This window comes from Tubulanus polymorphus, chromosome 4 (genome assembly GCF_964204645.1).
Source record: "Tubulanus polymorphus chromosome 4, tnTubPoly1.2, whole genome shotgun sequence".
NCBI lineage: Eukaryota > Metazoa > Nemertea > Palaeonemertea > Tubulaniformes > Tubulanidae > Tubulanus > Tubulanus polymorphus.
In genome coordinates this window covers 23825564-23842965 of record NC_134028.1, presented here as the reverse complement: position 1 = coordinate 23842965, position 17402 = coordinate 23825564, and the positions used below count along the sequence as shown (strand labels likewise).

The following is a 17402-nucleotide window of genomic DNA, read 5'->3' as shown; positions in this document are numbered from 1 at the left end:
GAGAAATCTTAATGTTTTGCAATAGATATATCGGGATTTCTATTTGCACGGCTTTTGTGTGATGAAAATGGAAACCACGAGACGCACCACACCTAAAGTGATGCAGAGGAGCAATTTCGCGGCTTCTGATATATTAGGGCCTGCAGCAGTGGAAACGGATAAAAATTCATTCGTTTCATCAAATTGCCGGCCCGTTGGAAACTCTGCTTCCGTTGCTTGCAATTTTTGCCTTCAATCAAATAAGTTTTGAAGCAAATAGACAAGAACTAACAGAAAGGTGTTACCAATGCGCCTGGTCAAGGGCGGAAGCGATTCTTTGAAGGAGTGCCTGATTGGAAGGGCACGGGGCAGATGTTACAGTGTGAGGGCTGCATGCGTGAAAAATTGGTGGTGGATCTGGTATCCTTCCAACAGAAATATGTAAGATAAAAAGGGAAATCTCTGGTCCTTATGATCGAGGGGTTTCATTTGAATTTATTTTCTTTAAATTTCTTACAAACCCGACACTGCGCCGGCGTTATTGGTGAACAGAACATGCCCTGTACAGCCCCGATCCACTGGAAGCAATAAGAAAAGGGATTCCTGGAAGCCTTGGTCTATAGATACCACGTGCAGAGTGAGAATTAAGAGAGATCACTAAATATCGGGATTCGATTGTACTCCACCAGGCGATCGAATATTAGACTGGTTACCGGGGACATGCAACTCGTCTAATCGAATATTCGAATATTTACATCTGAGCTCAACAACTTAATCTTACTATATCGTTACATCTGAGCGCAACAACTTTGTCTAAATGTATTTCTGCCATGGTTTGACGGTTTCGGTTTGACAGTCAAGGAAGGTACCACTACCTGACAACTAAAAGGTATTTCGCATATTTGTTAAGCTTTTGAGTAACAGTGATTTAGGCAAGAGCCATCAAAAAATCCTGTAGATGGTCTACTCTAGGGACACTGAACTTGACTTAAGTGCAGTCACGATCTAGCCCTAGTATAGGACTACTAATTAGTGTCGAATGAAATGCCTAAATTTAGTAGACCACAAGCTTTCCCGTTCAAACAACTGAATTTCAATTCAAATTTATGTTTTGTTAATAATTATTATTTTGGATTGATTAATGCATGACGGGTTTTCTTTTCAGGCCAAATCTCAAACATTAATTTTATAATCGCTTTGTTCCTTTTTGAAGTTGTACAATCGTAATGAATTTTATGAACACTAATAGAAAATTTATAACGAAAGTTAGTAAATTTTGCTGGTTTTTTAAACGATTGACTTCGACAATTACTGCTGAATCGCAAACTGCTGCGAACGCTAAGCCAAAGAGGCACAAGGTATTCATTTTTGAGTCGACAAACGTTTTCGCAAATTTAGCGATTGAACATTGGCTTTACGAGAATTCACTGAGTGAAGATAACGTACTGTTATTATGGCGAAACAAACCCTGCGTCGTGATCGGCCGACATCAAAATCCGTGGGTCGAATGCGATTTGAATTTTGCGAGATGGAATAATATCAGTATCGCTCGTCGTCAGAGCGGGGGTGGGGCGGTCTATCACGATCTCGGAAATCTGAATTGTACGTTTTTGACGCCGCGTCAAAGTTATGATAAGAAAGCGAATTTGAAGCTGATCGTAGACGCTTTGAAGGAGAAATGGAACTTGAATGTTTCCATTTCAGGTCGTGATGATATACTGTTAGATGGTGATAGTAAAGTATCCTTTGATAATGCATTTTTGCTAGAATAGCAGCAACTGACAGCAGCAGATCCAGCAATCCCCCCTTAAAAATTCCTTAGAGATTCCTTAGAAAATCTATCCTCAAATATTCTGGACTGAATATTATCTGAAGAAAGATCAAAATTTAGGTTGAAAAACTGAAAAATATTAAAAACTGTTGTGGCAATAATTTGCTGTTTTACCATTTGAACAAGATCTAAAAAATCATTGTGTTCATGGACAGCGAAGGTTAGAAAAAGGCCCTATATTTCTTAAATGGACGCCTCCCTTTCCTTGACCCTGAATATACCCCTGAGATGTATTGACATGGTTATCTGAAATTATTGAAATTGTTTTCTTAACCCGGTCTGTCTCCAGATATCAGGTAGTGCCAGTAAACTTGGCCCGAAGATCGCATATCATCATTGCACACTGCTGTTCAATGCAAATATTCATAATTTGACTAATGTCTTAACCCTGAAAAAAGTATGTAGTTCCTCCAAATGTATAACAAGACACTAGAGATGAAATGGGAATACAAGTAATAGAACAATCTTATTTTTATATTTCAGACTGATATTTTGAGTAACGCGACTGCCAGTATTTCGTCAAAAGTCAAACTTTTATCCGATGTTGAACCAAGAATTACATTCAAAGACCTGACATCAACTATAAGCCAACGATACATAGCACACAATTCCTTATCTGTAAGTTTCACAGTTCAGATATGGAAAACAAAATAAATAGGCTATTCTGAGCCCAGTTGCATGGTATAGAACCCAGGGCTCAGTGACAGGGTAGCGCCACTGACCTGGGAATTTGACAAATTTTCAAAAAACCTTGGAAACTCAGGGAATTCGGATGATGCTATTGAATGACCACATTACTTTGTCAATACGTGATGAATGAATTGTAACATTTTAAACCTAGAAATTTCATGGAATTCTGTTGAATCACATAGAAAAAATTAAAGGAAACTCAAGGGATATTTAAATGGCCAGAGAGTGGCCACCCTAAGACAGTCGTGACTTAAGTCCAAAAGTTGCCAAAAATCCTAAGTCTAACGTTGTTAGATTGACTATAGAACTTCGATGGTTTTAGACTTGTCATAAATCGAAGTCACATATATGCAACTAGCTTCTGCACACTTGCAGTTTAAAAGAATCTTCTTTTCTAATGATTTTTCAGGAGAAAGATATTCACCGCATAAATCCTGATGAAGGAAAATTTGTGGGCCTGAAAAACATCGAAGACAATCTTAGCAGTTGGAAGTGGATATTTGCGAAGACTCCTAAATTTACGGTTGATTGGAGTTTTCCTACTGTTCTAAATAACTCGATGAATGCGGTATTCAACGTGAAATTGGATATCGAAAAAGGTCGTGTGAACTATTTCGAACATGAACTTGTGGTTTTGTCAACTGGAGAAAAAATCGGTGATCAGAGTCCCTTAAAACCGTTTCTCGTCGGAATGGAATTATCGGATAAAGGATTTAATGAATGTTATAATGTTGATAAACTGAAACCCAGCACTAGTCAATATAATAGAGATTTATATGATAAATTTGTACAAGAATTGATGCTCAGAATAAAAAGAGAACTGATTTATTGAAGTGTATGTGGATCTTATGTTGCGTTTGTTTGGAAGGAGTGTTCTTGTTGTTGTTGCCTTCATTTCACAAGTGGATCCCCTGGCCTTTGACTGATAAATGATATGGTGACCTGAAGAAAATTCCTGGTACTTAATCTTTACACTTATTATTTCCTCAATTTATGCAGGTTCTGAGGTTCATGAGTGGACGCAGACTGACATTTTTACCCTGGTTAATTGATTTTGTAAAGGTATTTGTTTTCTTATTCAAACATTGAGAGCAAGCTTATCTGTACGACTGAAGTCCACATTGCTGACATTGTAAATTTTTCAGTTGAAAATGTCTCGGGTGATGGTAGCCAGATCTCCAGCAGCCGAGAGAAACAAACAACCGATACTGGAAGTTTTACTGCAACATATAAAGCAAGATGAAAAATACAATGCGTTAGAAATAGCTTCAGGTACAAATCAATATATGCTGTCATCAAAACTGTATTTTGGACACAATAGTAGAGCGTGTGAACTAATTGAGTTTGACATAAACGTCTTATCTATATTCAGGAACTGGTCAACATGTAGTTCATTTTGCCCCCCATTTTCCAAATGTAGTTTGGCAACCAACGGAATATGACCAGGAATCTATGGAGAGGTATGAATAGATTTTATCAGAGAGCTTATTTAGCTGTTGAAATGTACGCTAAGAACAATGAGCGAGTTCCATTAACAACTACCGCTAACAAAATCTCACACTGAAAAAGAAAAGACTCCTAAAAGGTTAATGAATATTATATGCTTCGACTATGCCATATAGTCATCTTCAGGAATACAATGAAGGTAATTCATTCGGTAAAGGAAACCTTAGGACTCTTTTGAGAGTGGGATTTCATATTATCCTAACAACACAAATTGTTTATCAATGGTTGTAGACTGCTATTATCAGTCTGATTGATTTTCTCATTGTAGTGCCCTTTCATATTCATCTTTTTACGAGGATTACCATGTGTTTTTTCAGTACATGTGGTTATGTTGCTGCTTTGAATTCCAAGTCTGTTAAACTACCACTAAGCGTAGACGCTGCTGCTCCGGTCAGTGAATGGGGGAAGGGTGAATTTCAACCGAAATCATTTGATATCATCTTGAATATTAATATGATTCACATCGCCCCATGGAATGCTGCAATGGTTTGTATCTCAGGATCCAAATGCTAAATTCTGACTCAAGAAATTTAAAACATCGGAAATTAACTAATTTTACCTTGTCAAACTAAAAACTGGATCCTGTATACGTTTTTCATAAATTTACTTATCCTGAAAATATGTAGCGCTTACCACTTCTTGTCCGGATCAATTTTAGGGACTGTTCAGAGGAGCTGGAGTTTTATTGAAGAGTGAAGGCTTACTATTTACCTATGGGGTAAGTACCTGTGTACATAGTGTTAGAAGAATAAGAAGATTAATTAAATTCTGTCCTTAAATTTTCATCATGTATTCTCTCTTTTCAGCCTTACAAATTCCATGGTGTTCTTACGCCAGAAAGCAATGTGAATTTTGACCGAAATCTTAGGGCCAGGTAAAGAATTGAGAATTGATTATGTATTTGTTACTGTGAAATAAGTTGCTAATTGTATAACTAGTGAAACCTTACAAGAACAATAAAATAATGGTTCAGGGTCCCTACTCCCAACAACTACTCAATCAATTCCTTAAAGACTCCTTCAAAAGAAAAAATGCCTTTAATTGTAAGTGCTTGAAACTCCTTCAATTTGAACAAAACGCCCAAAACTCCTTTAAAACGCCTTCAATTTTGAGGAATAGGCGATTAAAATTTTTGTATACCAGGTCATAAAAGTAGTTGTACAGTAGACTAAGCCAAAAATGATACAGTTGGGACCAGGATTTGTTTTTATCTAATGAAGTGATTACCGAATTAGAAACTGAAAGTAAACAATGATAATTTGCTTACAAAACCACTGAATTAATGGTTAGTTGAGATAAGCAGCATCAATTTAGGAGGAGTCTAGTACAGTAATCAGGAATTGATGCAGATTCTTCCTCAAAATTTAAAACATTTCCTTTAAAACTCCCGATATCCAGGAATGACTGATCCTGTGGTAGAAAAACACACCATACCGTATTCATTCAATTTCAGATGCAATCAATGGGGCGTGAGGGACGTAGACGATCTCGAGATTCTAGCCAAAGAAAACGGTCTTTCTTTGATAAAAACTGTAAGTGTGTTTCAATCATACCCCGTAATGATTCGAGAAATCACTCGCATGATATGTTTTTGCTGTTTTTACAGATTGGAATGCCGGCTAATAACCATACTCTCATATTCAAGAAGGACTAAAACTATTAGACCATATGAGGATTATGATGAGCTAGTTTGTTTATTAGATGACCTATACACTAGTATTAAGTACCCGGTGGTAATCTCTTTTATGTTAAAGATGTCTTGATATTGTTTCAAGTATATACAAGGTATTGGGCTTAAAAAAAACACATATACATAATAAACACTGTTTGATATCAATATTCATTCATGTTTCCTATTAGTTGTTCCGTAATGTTTGTATCAGTTTTGATTCCAAAATTCGAAAAAAAAATCCACTTCAAGTCCTGCACGTATTTGAGAGAACTGCGAAGAAAAACGGTTTTTGGTTCTTGAACGGACACACAAAAAAGACAATAGAGATCTTCATACACTAAAACAAGTTCATAGCATATTTATTCATTAGCGTTATAAAATCTAAACACGAGATATTTACGTGATTCGAAAACGAATAAAGGAACAACAGTTTGCGATGGTTGTTTTAGTATCAGTTGTCACATTATATTGAATAGACTAGAAACAACACGTCTGCGAGTATGGAAATACACAGCGTTAAACATTGACAACTCGTCAGCCCAGCGCGGAAAAGTTGGTATAGATTCAATATAATGCACTACAGTAAATACATTCAGTAATAATTGGACAAAAGGCCCCCTCCTTACGAGTTTCCTTTTCATATTCAGTTCTTTAAGAAAGAAACTTACCTAAAACAATAATGACCTCTAAAGTTCTGCTGTTTTTGTGAAACAGGACTCGGTTCAGCATCTAGACCATTTTTTGTCATAACTTTGAGATATCAAATTGGAAAGACACAAGATTCCGAGGAAATTCCTGTTTAATTGCAATAACTTACAATCTCATAATTCAACTACCTGGTATTTCCGAGTGGTTCCCAATCCAAAACCTTTCTCGATGCAAATCCGGCGTATTTATGATAATATATTTTACATATTTATAAACATTTAAGTTAACATTTGAGTAGTCGAGAAGATACAAGAATCGAAAAAAATTATTCAGCAAAACCTATAAAATTCTTGAGTTAAAAGGTTTATCCGCATGTCTGATGATGACTGATAGTCTTTAGCTGAAACGTTGCTCAAATATATCCAACTTTTACTCAAGAAATTTATATCTTAGCTGAATAATTGTTATTGATTGATATTAGTTGAACAATTATCTATACACACAAAATCATGAATAATGAATAAGCTTCAATCGAATGAAATCAATTCAGCATCAGTTGGCTGCGGAGGCTGCTGCTGCTGCTGTCCGTACTGTACCTGACCCGGCGGTGCGACCATGTATTGGCCGTGTTGTGAGACAGGTCCCGGCTGCTGTTGTTGTTGTTGCTGTGGCTGTTGTTGCTGTGGTAATGCGTTTGCCATACCTGACAACAGAACGAATGAGAACATAAGAATATTCCGATTCAATTGAAATATTGCCGAATATAATCGATCAGTTTTCACTTACTCTGCATGTTGAAGGATTGATAATCAACTTGATTCATATATCCCTGCGGAGGCTGACCGCTAGGCGGAGCCATCTGTTGGCCTTGTTGAAACTGTCCAGTAGCTTGCATCTGTTGATAGCCACCAGGTGCCGGTACCTGGTATGTCGTAGTAGTAGCCGTTGTCATCGCAGCCGGTGGAGCCTGGTAGTTCGGCGGATATATCACCTGTTGTCCCGGTTGCGGAGGTTGTTGTTGCCCGTACGGCATACCCGGGCCCGGTTGCTGGTAGCGATGAATCGGGGAACATTCGGCACTTGCCCCAGGACTGAATCCCGGCATACCGTATCCCTGAGAAAAATACAACACAGTTTTGATATATAAGTTTGAGAGGGAGAGAAGCAGAGAGAGAGAGAGAGAGACAGAGAGAGGGGAGGAGCAGAGAGGGGGTGAGAGAGGAGGGAACATCAGTTTACAGCATCGTAACATACCTGAGCTCCTGGATACTGATACTGTTGCATTTGACGAATTTGAGTTAACTGTTTCTGTTGTTCGAGTCTTGTTTGTAACTCCAGTTCATTTTCTCTCATTCTTTGTAAAGCTAACTGTCGCTGGTATTCCAGATACTCCTACATTAACGAATAGAGAAGGCAATATATTCCCAGATGCGTAATGTCAGGCCCGGGTTTGGGGCTGGTTTAGGCAACCTCACGACTGAATATTTGATTCATGATTCAAACGAACCTGTTTTTTCTGTCTCATCACTTCCAGTTTTTGTCTCATCTGTATTTGTCTGATTCGTTCACGTTCTTCCTCTTCTCGTCGTTGTTTCTCGCGATAGTCATCTCGTAGTGAATCGAGTGCTTCGCGCGCGTCTTTCAACTGCGCCAGTTTATCCTGCAACGCTTCGTAGTGAGCTGCAAAATGAAATTTTCAAAAATCATCTTGATTTTGATTCTTGATAAATAAATCTCCGCATAGTTGGTTTTACTATTGAATATACACTGTACACAGTGCTGGTTTTCATGAAAAAAAAATAATTACAGAATAAACAATTATTAAACTTTTTTAGAGCATATACATCGCGCTGCAGTGTATAAATCGGTGATGGACTTTGCTAGTACACCACATCATAGTGTATTGATGTAATTGGTTATTAGTTTTTATCTAATGAAAGATGACCGACTCAGACAGACACAGTGAAATATTAGTAACTAACGATTACACCGCACCGCGGTGTAGACACACTATAGCGATATGCCTGTTTTTCAACACACTGGGATGGAACTTTTCAAAAAATTTCAAAATCTCTAGCATTTCAGGTATCAATTAGCATTGAAAGGGTTAATCAAGAAGAATTTATACGTTTATGTTTACGCACGTACCTCTTGCATCCTCTTGTTCCTGCATGTATTTCAGCAGCTGCGGATGCATCGTATTAATCGTCATGAACAACGTTTGAACCGATGAATCGTTCGCGATGCTTCGTCCTCTCATCGAATTACTCTTCATTCGATTCACGAATATCTCGATACTGCTTCGCAACGCGTTCAAAAATGGCTCTTCCTGGTCGTCGGATTCACCGTTCTGGTATTGCTGTCGAATCAACAAAAATTTCGTAGTCGTTATTATCAAATATGAATTTTATGAAATCTGGGATCAGTTCGGTTAACGATCAGGGGCAGCAGTGACTCGAAGGGTGGTTAAAGATAACCGGCAGATGAATATCGTAGTAACAATGAACTTTTAATTGTCACCATGTCAACAATCCACTGGTTAATTCTAACCAACTTTTCAGCAACTGCAGCCCTTGATAAAATTCCACGGTATTGATGCAAATTTTAATTTTAAATATGTCAACTATCCACTGGTTTACTCTTACAGGGTTCCTAAGGGACTATCAATTTCAAATTTGATGGACATTTTAGGGGGTTTTCAGGGTATGATCACTGCAATTTGAGGGGAAGATTTAAAAAAAAGTACTATCACAGATCTATGATATTTTGACTAGCCAAAATCTGAGCAGCTGACCCTCAGTACTATTTATATTCAGTTGCTACTTTTTACAATAAACTTCACATTAACCCTCACCTCTTGAGTTCGATTTTTCGGTTCTAAATTCTGCGTTGGAGCGCTCGGAGCTGTAGCAGCAGACACTGCTCCTATTACCGCTGCGGCCGTTGTGTCATTTTTCACTTCAACGCGTTTATTTTCCCAGTAATTACGATTCAAGTAACGCGCCAATTCCGGATCCATATCACTTGTATCAAACGCTGGCGTCATATTCTATAATAGATGAACAATATAGCAAAATATTGTCTCAAGTTGACAGGGTGGCGTCTTATCTGGAAATCAGGGAAAAGTCAGTCAATTTTATCTTTTCTTTAAATAAGTCGGGTAATAGTCAGGAAATTTGTCGAGATTGCACATAAAATCAAACAGTTTTTGTCCATGTTGTACGTATTTGACTACGTCTTAGGCGTAAATGATTGAATTCATAGCAAATCGAGTCAGGGAAAACAATGTGCATGTCAGGGAATAGTCAAGGAAAGAGCAAGTCAGACCACCCTGGTTGAGTCTTGGCTAGCAGATTGTGTGGTTATCATTGACACAGATATGATAAAACTTAGCGCCGAGTACAGATGAGAGACTTACGGTTGTATTGACAGATGACTGACCACTAGCCGGAGACACAGAACGATTCTTCTCCGGTGATGCCGAATACAGACTATAATTCTGACGTAATCTTTCCCTCTATAAACAGAAATTCAAACCATCGTTTGGGCGATTATTAAATAGAATTGTTAATAGTCTACGGACTGTAAACCGACTGACCTCCTTTTCTTTAGTTTCAGCTTCACTTTTAGACAGCGCTAATGCCAACTGAAGCTCCTCCTCTTCTTGGAGTTCTTGTTCCGATTTTTGGGCTGGCACCTTTTCATCAAGCAATACACATTAATACTCGGTTACCACATCAAAATGAGTTTAACCTGGCCTTTTTAAATAGGGCCCATAATTTATCATCTTCATTTATGTTTTATGAATGTTAAGTTAGCCACACTTTAATAACGTGTGCTGCATACATGAAATTAGATATCGAAAAAGGTCGTGTGAACTATTTCAAACATGAACTTGTCGTTTTGTCAACTGGAGAAAAAATCGATATATACATGCCTTATTATGCAATGTATAATAAGGCACCAAATATGGTAAATGAATAAATAGATTAATAAGTACTTCAAAATATATTAGAATATGCTTCATTTAATTGAAAAATTGTTCATGAACGGTTAAACTTAAAAGCAAGATATTCAAGAAATAGTAGGAAATGAAAATGAAAAGCTTTTAAGCTGACAGAAAAAAAAGACGGTTAAAATGAATCCTATAAATGTAGTGCATATATTTAACACGGATGAATATGTAGATTATAGTGACACAGCGTAATTCTAGACCCAGTTCCATAGTGTTGTCAGTTAGAATTTGACTCGAAATTAGAAATGAACTAATCCAAGTCAAACTTATTCCACAACTGTGGAAATGGGTCCACCCTTAACTGCATTTACTAATGTAGGCTATATCTAACGTGGAACAATCTTTGGTATCAAGTAAAGGTCTGATTACGCTATGCAAAGCTTGAAATTAAGTGATATTCAGAAAAATATTAATGTGTAAACAGCAAATATATATAAATGTCCACTATATTAGAATGTGGAAAATTAACTACAGACACCATCAATATTCACAACAGAATGTACTACATTTAGCTGATTCACCTTGGAGGCCGGTTGCCCTACCTGGGGCTGTTGAGCTAGGGAACTCTGTAAGTATTCGATAGGAAGGTCATCTTCCGAGCCTTTCTTAGATCCTGGACCAGCTCCTGGCGCTCCTCCCGCGGCTCTGCGTGTAAAGAAATACCGGTTTCGAAAAGAGAACACAGTATACGAACAACAGGCCGCGTATGAGACTGTACTTACCCCTTATTCAAGACATCAAAACAAGTGTCACAAACTCGAACTTCTCTTTCGATTCCAAATTTCGGTATAATTGAAGATTTCGAGGTGCATTTACCGCAGAATACCTGCCCGCAGTTACGACAATGGTGCTGCATCAAAATTAAAACAATATTTACTACCTCGGTATGTTATCTATTACAAGTCATCCTCGGTATGTTATCTATAGAACTCATTATTGTTAGGTAACACAAATTGCGCCATTGATTGAGGTCAAACTTTATTACCTTCCGCTGAAACGTTGTGAACTGAACGCGACAATGATGACAAACTTCACCGTCCTTCCATTCCGGTGCTTTCTCAGCCGAGAACATAGCATCCGATTCTTTCAACGTCGGAAACTGATAACCTGAAAAATTGCGCAAATTGTTTTTTTTTTACATAAATGATGAATCTTTCTTTAACGGATTTTAATTCTAATATAGATAAAATATTAACCTTCCATTTTCATCACATGAAATGTATCCTGCACGGCACGATAAGCTGTATCGTTGCGGAAAGCATGAGACCAAACTTGAACTAGTTCCAAAACCTTTCCTTTTACTGGATCTGATCTGACCTAAAAATGACAAATCCGAAAATATGAATGATCAGTAAATAAGTATAACTTTCTCCTCCCAGCTCCCTCTCCCTCTCCTTCTCCCTCCTCTCTGTCTCCTCCCTCTCCGACTCTGTCTCCCTCTCCCTCCTCCGTCTCTTTCTCTCCCTCATGAACTCCGTCTAGCTCTGCCTCTCCCTCACCGACTCTGTCTCCCTCCTCTGTCTCCCTCCCCTCCTCTCTGCCTCCTTCTCCCTCTCTGCATCCTCACCCTCCCCCCCCTCTGTCTCCTCTCCCTCTCCCTCCTCTCTCTCTCTTCCTCTCCCTCCTCTCGGTCTCCTCCTCCCTCACCCTCCCCCCTCTGTCTCCTCCCTATCTGTCTCCCTCCCCCTCCTCTCGGTCTCCTTCTCCCTCTACGTCTAATATCTTCAATTCACCTTCACTAAATCTTTCATGAATTCCATAAACTCCTTCGTCCCGATTTCATTGTGAATTGGCTGCCCACAATTCTTCACTATCGATTCTAGAACCTGAAATTAATGGAAAATCTCATTTGAAAACTTCTGTTTCAAAACGGATTCAATATCTATCGACAGTGTGATTTTTTTCAAGCTGACCTGCAGGCTGTACAGAGCGATGTGTGGATTTTCAGAATTGATCTTTCTCTTGACAGCTTGAACCGCATACTTCGGTCTGAAAAGGGAAATGTTTTTTCAATCATCAGTGACAGCAATGTTTAACCCCTTTCATTGCTGACTTATTGATACCTGACAGTAATTTGGAAATTCTAAAAAAATTTCATACCAGCGCGTTTGAATAAAAGGTACAGTGCCTACTGCTAATGCGTCTATACCACGCCATGTTGCCACCTCTCTACTAATCAATACACCACGATGCGGTGTACTAGCAAAAAGTTAATGACCAATTTTTATACACTGCGCTGCGGTGTAGACGCACTCAACAGGAGTAAATATCCTTGAAGAAGTTTCATCGGGGATTTTTAACAGCTGATAAATTCAATTCTTACGTTACATCATCCTGATTGAGTGAATCGCAAATTTGAAGTATCGAATCCCAATCTGGTTCTAGAAGCAGCTGACTCGTAGCTTTATCTGTAAATGACAGCAGAGCCAGACAGTTGAGTTAAGTTGTTAGTTAATAATTTGAAATGGAAGAAAGAAAGATTGTTGGAGGATAAATACACTGAGTTACAGAATAAATTGAATATGGCACTGGCGTAGTCTTACCTAAAGCTTTATCAAACCCTGTTGAGGACCGGCTGAATACCATATTCATCTGGTATCGATTCTAAAACTCGTGATTATTATTCCTCCCTTTATTATTTCTAAATACAGAAGATGACATTACAGTTACTTCCGGGATAGTTCTCACAACGTACCGTAGATGGCGCCGTAGTCGAAAAAAGGTAGTAAAGTCCGGATATGGATTCTAATGAGCGCTTAATCTATTCCACATCCGGATTTTAGGGTTTCGCTGCCGGTTTCGGTGAAAGTTTTACTCCACACAAGTTTGTCACGCGCCAAAATTAGGAAACAAAAGAAGCTGCGCGAAAAGCAATTAAAATCGGTTAATTACGGCTAATTAAACCACAATTATCAGTATGATGACGTCATTGATGGAATACGAATGTTCACCTGGGATCGGAATGAATCGTCATCATCAGAGAGAACCGGCTGGACAAATACAGGTAAGACCCGACCCAATCCCCGGCCCCGAAATGAAATAAGTTTCACTTTCACTTTCTAGCAGAATAGCCTAGGCCTTGCCCTTCAAGCAACGAATCAGCCTTTCTTTCAAAATGACAAATTCAAGTCTGATTATGAATTATAGATTCTACTGTTAATTGCAGGTGATCTTTGGGCCGATGTTCTCAGGCAAAACGTGAGTTTACTTTTTGATTGATTGATTGATTTGCATGGATGGATGAGTGTTAATTTATTTTCTCATGTTTCAGAACTGAGTTGATTCGTCGATTGAAACGCTATCAGATCGCTAAATATCGATGCCTTGTTATCAAATATGCGAAAGATATTCGATACGACAAGGATGGGGTATCGACCCACGATAAACAGACATTGACGGCAAAAGGCTGTCTCGAATTGAGCGAAATAACGGTCGATGAAATTGAAAACTTTGACGTGATTGGAATCGATGAAGGTCAATTTGTAAGTATAGTTGATGAACCAGTGAGATCATATAAGATGTACGCGATGAAATAAATGTAACATCCCACAATTGTTGAAGACTAAAAGTTTGATTTAAAATACTAGAAACATTTTGGGTGGTTGACCCTTCTGCAGTGCAGGAGAAATGAAAAGAATTTTTTTTATGTTGAAGAAGGATGGTTGGAAATATTTCTAGTGTTTTAAATAAACTTTTTAGTCTTTCAACAATGTTGTGGGATTTTACATGTTCATGTAATTTGAATGGGGTGACGGCCGCTTAAATCCTGAGATCCTGGGGCCAGTTGCATAGTCATGGCTTAGGCTTAAGACCAACTTCGTTCGATAGCCAATCTAACAACTTAAGACCAGTCTTAAGATTTAGGACCAATTATGGACTTAAGTCACAACTGTGCAACTGGCCCCTGTTTTGTTTTATTATCGAATATGTGAACCAAGCCCCTTAAAACCATCCTTTATTAAGGTTATGTCTTTAAATTGCATATTCTGCACTTTATAGTTCCCGGATGTTGTTGGTTTCTGTGAAAGGATGGCCGACAGCGGTAAAATAGTCATCATTGCAGCTTTAGACGGAACATATCAAAGAAAGGTAGGAATCGCGATTATATCGGATGATGACAAGGCATCAGTGACATCAATCAGGGACTGGTTATCGAAGGTTTATTTCTATTTTCAGGGTTTTGGAAATATTTTACAGTTGGTTCCGTTGGCTGAAAGTATAGTCAAACTGAACGCTGTTTGTATGATCTGTTTCGGAACTGCTTCATTCACTAAGAGAACGACTATGGATGAAGAGGTATCTCTCAAACAATTTCTCTGCCTCTCCCGCTATTTGTCGTGAGCCTCGTAACCCAAACTGGTATCCCACAGTCGTATTTCATCTTCATCAGTATCTACCCTTTGTTGGCAGCCCAAACATCTTCTATCATCAGCCTCCATCACAGTCTCTGTGAGTGGTGACAATCATTATGTGCGGACAGGATCTGTCCAAGCGCGGATAGTGTTTAACCTTAGCAATGATAAATATCCTCTGGTGGCTCCCTCCTACCTAACCTTGACCTTACAGGATAGTGTTACTGAGAGAGCTCCCTTGGAACAACACAACTTCAACAGTTTCTATCTCATGATTGTCAAAACTAAACATGCTGCCCGATGATTTTAATATCACTGGTATTTTATTGTTTGTAACAGGTGGAAGTAATCGGTGGAGCTGATAAATATTTAGCCGTTTGTCGAGACTGCTATCGCGGTCCGGTCAAGGTCGCGTCGCCTAATCCCAAATTGGTATCGCCGTGGAAACAGCGTCACGCGGACGCGCTTCATCGACCGATATTATCGGATAAAACTAATCAGTCGAATCCGACTCGTAAATTATTTACCTCTCCGAATGGTAAAACTACCGTTCATTGATCTTTACTATTTATTAAGTGTATTATTTGTTTTACATATTTAAAAACTGAACTTGATGTTTTAATTTAAACTGTACCGGAGACACCATATCTTGTGCAGATACTTTTAAAGTATTCAGTCAATTCTTATTGATTTTAGATACGGTAATTTATCAATAAATGATCTTATTTGTAGTACATGTATTATTAACGGGACCAACTGAATTATGACGATATTTCAAAAATGAATATGCTTTTACTCAGGTTCGCAATGAGATTATGTATGGTTTAGACATTTAATAATGTTTAATAAATATTAATTTTAAAACGAGTATTTGATTTCATTTTGTACTATTTTAATTTTCCTCTTGTTCCCTGCTTGAGTTGGATTCTCTCTGCTACTCTTCACATGTTTAATTAAGTCTACTATCTCGAGGCTGGATCAGAAACCTGGATCTACTGGTTTCATCTGAAATTCACACGAACTTCAACAACAAACAAAATATCTTAAAAACAAACATTTTATTCTATTACTCGTAAAACTACTGACGTCAACAATGATCCATGATTTGTGAAATTACTGAGTCCGATTTCCGTTAGATAGTATTTGTTCCTGCTACAAGAATTCAATATCTTTCAGACGCTCGCTCAGACAATATAAACTCACTGATTTTCTCTGCACACACGCATTCGCTCGCTAACATCAAGTCATTGATTCAGCTATTCATCATGTCTTTAACTTTGTCTTTGCTCATGAATAAACAGTAAGCAGATGCTAATCCGAATCCAATACCACCGGCACGAGCGCATTTCTTCCAGCCAGCTGCAAAATTGATGTAACAATGATAATACAGTGAATGGGGAGTAGAGAAAATAGCAACCGTTGTGCCAGCATTTATATCCAGTAATCCCTACAAGATATCAGTGCAGCCACACTGCAATCCCTATCAGTGCAGCCACCCCTCACTTAAACATTCACCCCTCTGAAAATAAGCCACCTCTTATCAAAATATCTGCTGCCTTCCCAAGTTAAAACCAATCAATGCTTACAATGTCTTTAAGTTAGAAAAACTACATTTATTTTCAGATCGTTATGAAAAACAGCATATTGTGCAAATACAAATACAGCTTAAATTTTCTATCTTCACGGAGAGTTCCAAAACTTTGCTACTGCAACATGAATGAACTGAGCCCCACTAAAATCCTGGCTTATGGAGAAAATTGATATCTACCTGAAGATTTGTAAAGTAGACCAGTGAGAGTTCCAGCTGTGACGGTGTTCGCTTCATCTTCTACACCTCGACCATAACTGATTATTACTCCGAATATACTATACATTAACGCTGAAAATAGATACAAAATTACCATCATCTATTCCAGTCAGAGCCAAGCATCTCGTATTAGACAGCCTCACATACCTATAACTCCTAACGATTGCGCCGAAGACGCGCCCTGTTTGGCGATAAAATTCAACATCTGAGTTCGTCTGACAGCTCCGGTTAATTGATTCGCTTTCACTTCTTTTAAACCGTGAAAAAATCCATTAACGCCTCCGAATCCGGCTCCGACAATTACTGAACCTCCGATTTGTGAAAACGCTAATTCAAATCGTCCTCTCTTCGCGCTGGCACCCTCCGGAAATATAAACTCTGATCCAGGACTCTGAAAAGATGGAAATATGTTAAATTTTATTTTTCCTCGCAAAACTTTGCACGGAATCATTGGTAGAAACTTACCGGGCCAATATATGCGGGATCGAAATTAAGATATGGTGACATCACAGAATTCGGCGTTGATGTAACTGCAAAGAATTAAAAACCCAACTGTTTCATTCGATACTTAGTTCGTCCAACAAATAAAATTCGGCAACAGAAAACCGTTTTATCAATAAAGTTCGAAACTGAAATTAGATTTATTTACCAGGTATATTGGCTGATTGATCACGCCCTCCGAAGCTTCCAAAAAATCCTCCCTTTTGTTGGTCCATCGTGTCTTTTAGGGTTGTTTTATCTTACGAAATCCTAAAATTCAGAACCAGGAAGTGTATTGCAGCATGAGTAAAGGTGAAGGTCATTCACTTTTCCATTATTTTCATTTCAAAATTTGATAGATAATTCAAGGTATCGCATTCTTCTGTTCCGATTTCACAAATCTTATATTCAAGAATCAATTC

The 17402-nt window shown here is 38.2% G+C and overlaps 5 protein-coding genes across 6 annotated transcripts; 3 read left to right on the top strand and 2 right to left on the bottom strand.

The window, feature by feature from the left end:
- Positions 1-780: 780 nt before the first annotated feature.
- Positions 781-5837, top strand: LOC141903838 (methyltransferase-like 26). The gene is made up of 9 exons (XM_074792175.1): positions 781-868; positions 3500-3562; positions 3646-3772; positions 3873-3960; positions 4324-4492; positions 4665-4724; positions 4813-4880; positions 5460-5538; positions 5613-5837. The coding sequence occupies exons 2-9, from the start codon at positions 3512-3514 to the stop codon at positions 5658-5660; spliced, it is 690 nt and encodes a 229-aa protein (XP_074648276.1). The 5' UTR covers positions 781-868; positions 3500-3511; the 3' UTR covers positions 5661-5837.
- LOC141904482 (lipoyl amidotransferase LIPT1, mitochondrial-like) lies at positions 1206-3332 on the top strand. The gene is made up of 3 exons (XM_074793070.1): positions 1206-1718; positions 2294-2428; positions 2910-3332. Exons 1-3 carry the CDS (start codon positions 1206-1208, stop codon positions 3330-3332), a joined length of 1071 nt encoding a protein of 356 aa, XP_074649171.1.
- Positions 5838-6041: 204 nt separating the features above from the next.
- On the bottom strand, positions 6042-13017 carry LOC141904106 (hepatocyte growth factor-regulated tyrosine kinase substrate-like). Of its 2 annotated transcripts, none has more exons than XM_074792615.1 (16): positions 12885-13017; positions 12665-12749; positions 12255-12330; positions 12075-12167; positions 11538-11658; positions 11327-11448; positions 11064-11191; positions 10863-10986; positions 9925-10023; positions 9745-9843; positions 9181-9375; positions 8475-8685; positions 7834-8006; positions 7581-7718; positions 7113-7440; positions 6042-7029 (listed from the first exon to the last, which is right to left on the bottom strand). In XM_074792615.1, exons 1-16 carry the CDS (start codon positions 12931-12933, stop codon positions 6854-6856), a joined length of 2217 nt encoding a protein of 738 aa, XP_074648716.1. In that variant the 5' UTR covers positions 12934-13017; the 3' UTR covers positions 6042-6853. The 2 variants fall into 2 exon arrangements, with proteins under 2 accessions (XP_074648716.1, XP_074648717.1); XM_074792616.1 differs by having other exon boundaries at positions 10884-10986.
- Positions 13018-13168: 151 nt separating this feature from the next.
- LOC141903188 (thymidine kinase, cytosolic-like) lies at positions 13169-15538 on the top strand. The gene is made up of 6 exons (XM_074791225.1): positions 13169-13345; positions 13508-13539; positions 13613-13823; positions 14341-14430; positions 14518-14637; positions 15033-15538. Exons 1-6 carry the CDS (start codon positions 13259-13261, stop codon positions 15249-15251), a joined length of 759 nt encoding a protein of 252 aa, XP_074647326.1. The 5' UTR covers positions 13169-13258; the 3' UTR covers positions 15252-15538.
- A 198-nt stretch (positions 15539-15736) lies between these two features.
- Positions 15737-17284, bottom strand: LOC141904019 (mitochondrial import inner membrane translocase subunit Tim23-like). The gene is made up of 5 exons (XM_074792459.1): positions 17150-17284; positions 16966-17030; positions 16648-16891; positions 16462-16572; positions 15737-16052 (listed from the first exon to the last, which is right to left on the bottom strand). The coding sequence occupies exons 1-5, from the start codon at positions 17214-17216 to the stop codon at positions 15946-15948; spliced, it is 594 nt and encodes a 197-aa protein (XP_074648560.1). The 5' UTR covers positions 17217-17284; the 3' UTR covers positions 15737-15945.
- Positions 17285-17402: the final 118 nt, after the last annotated feature.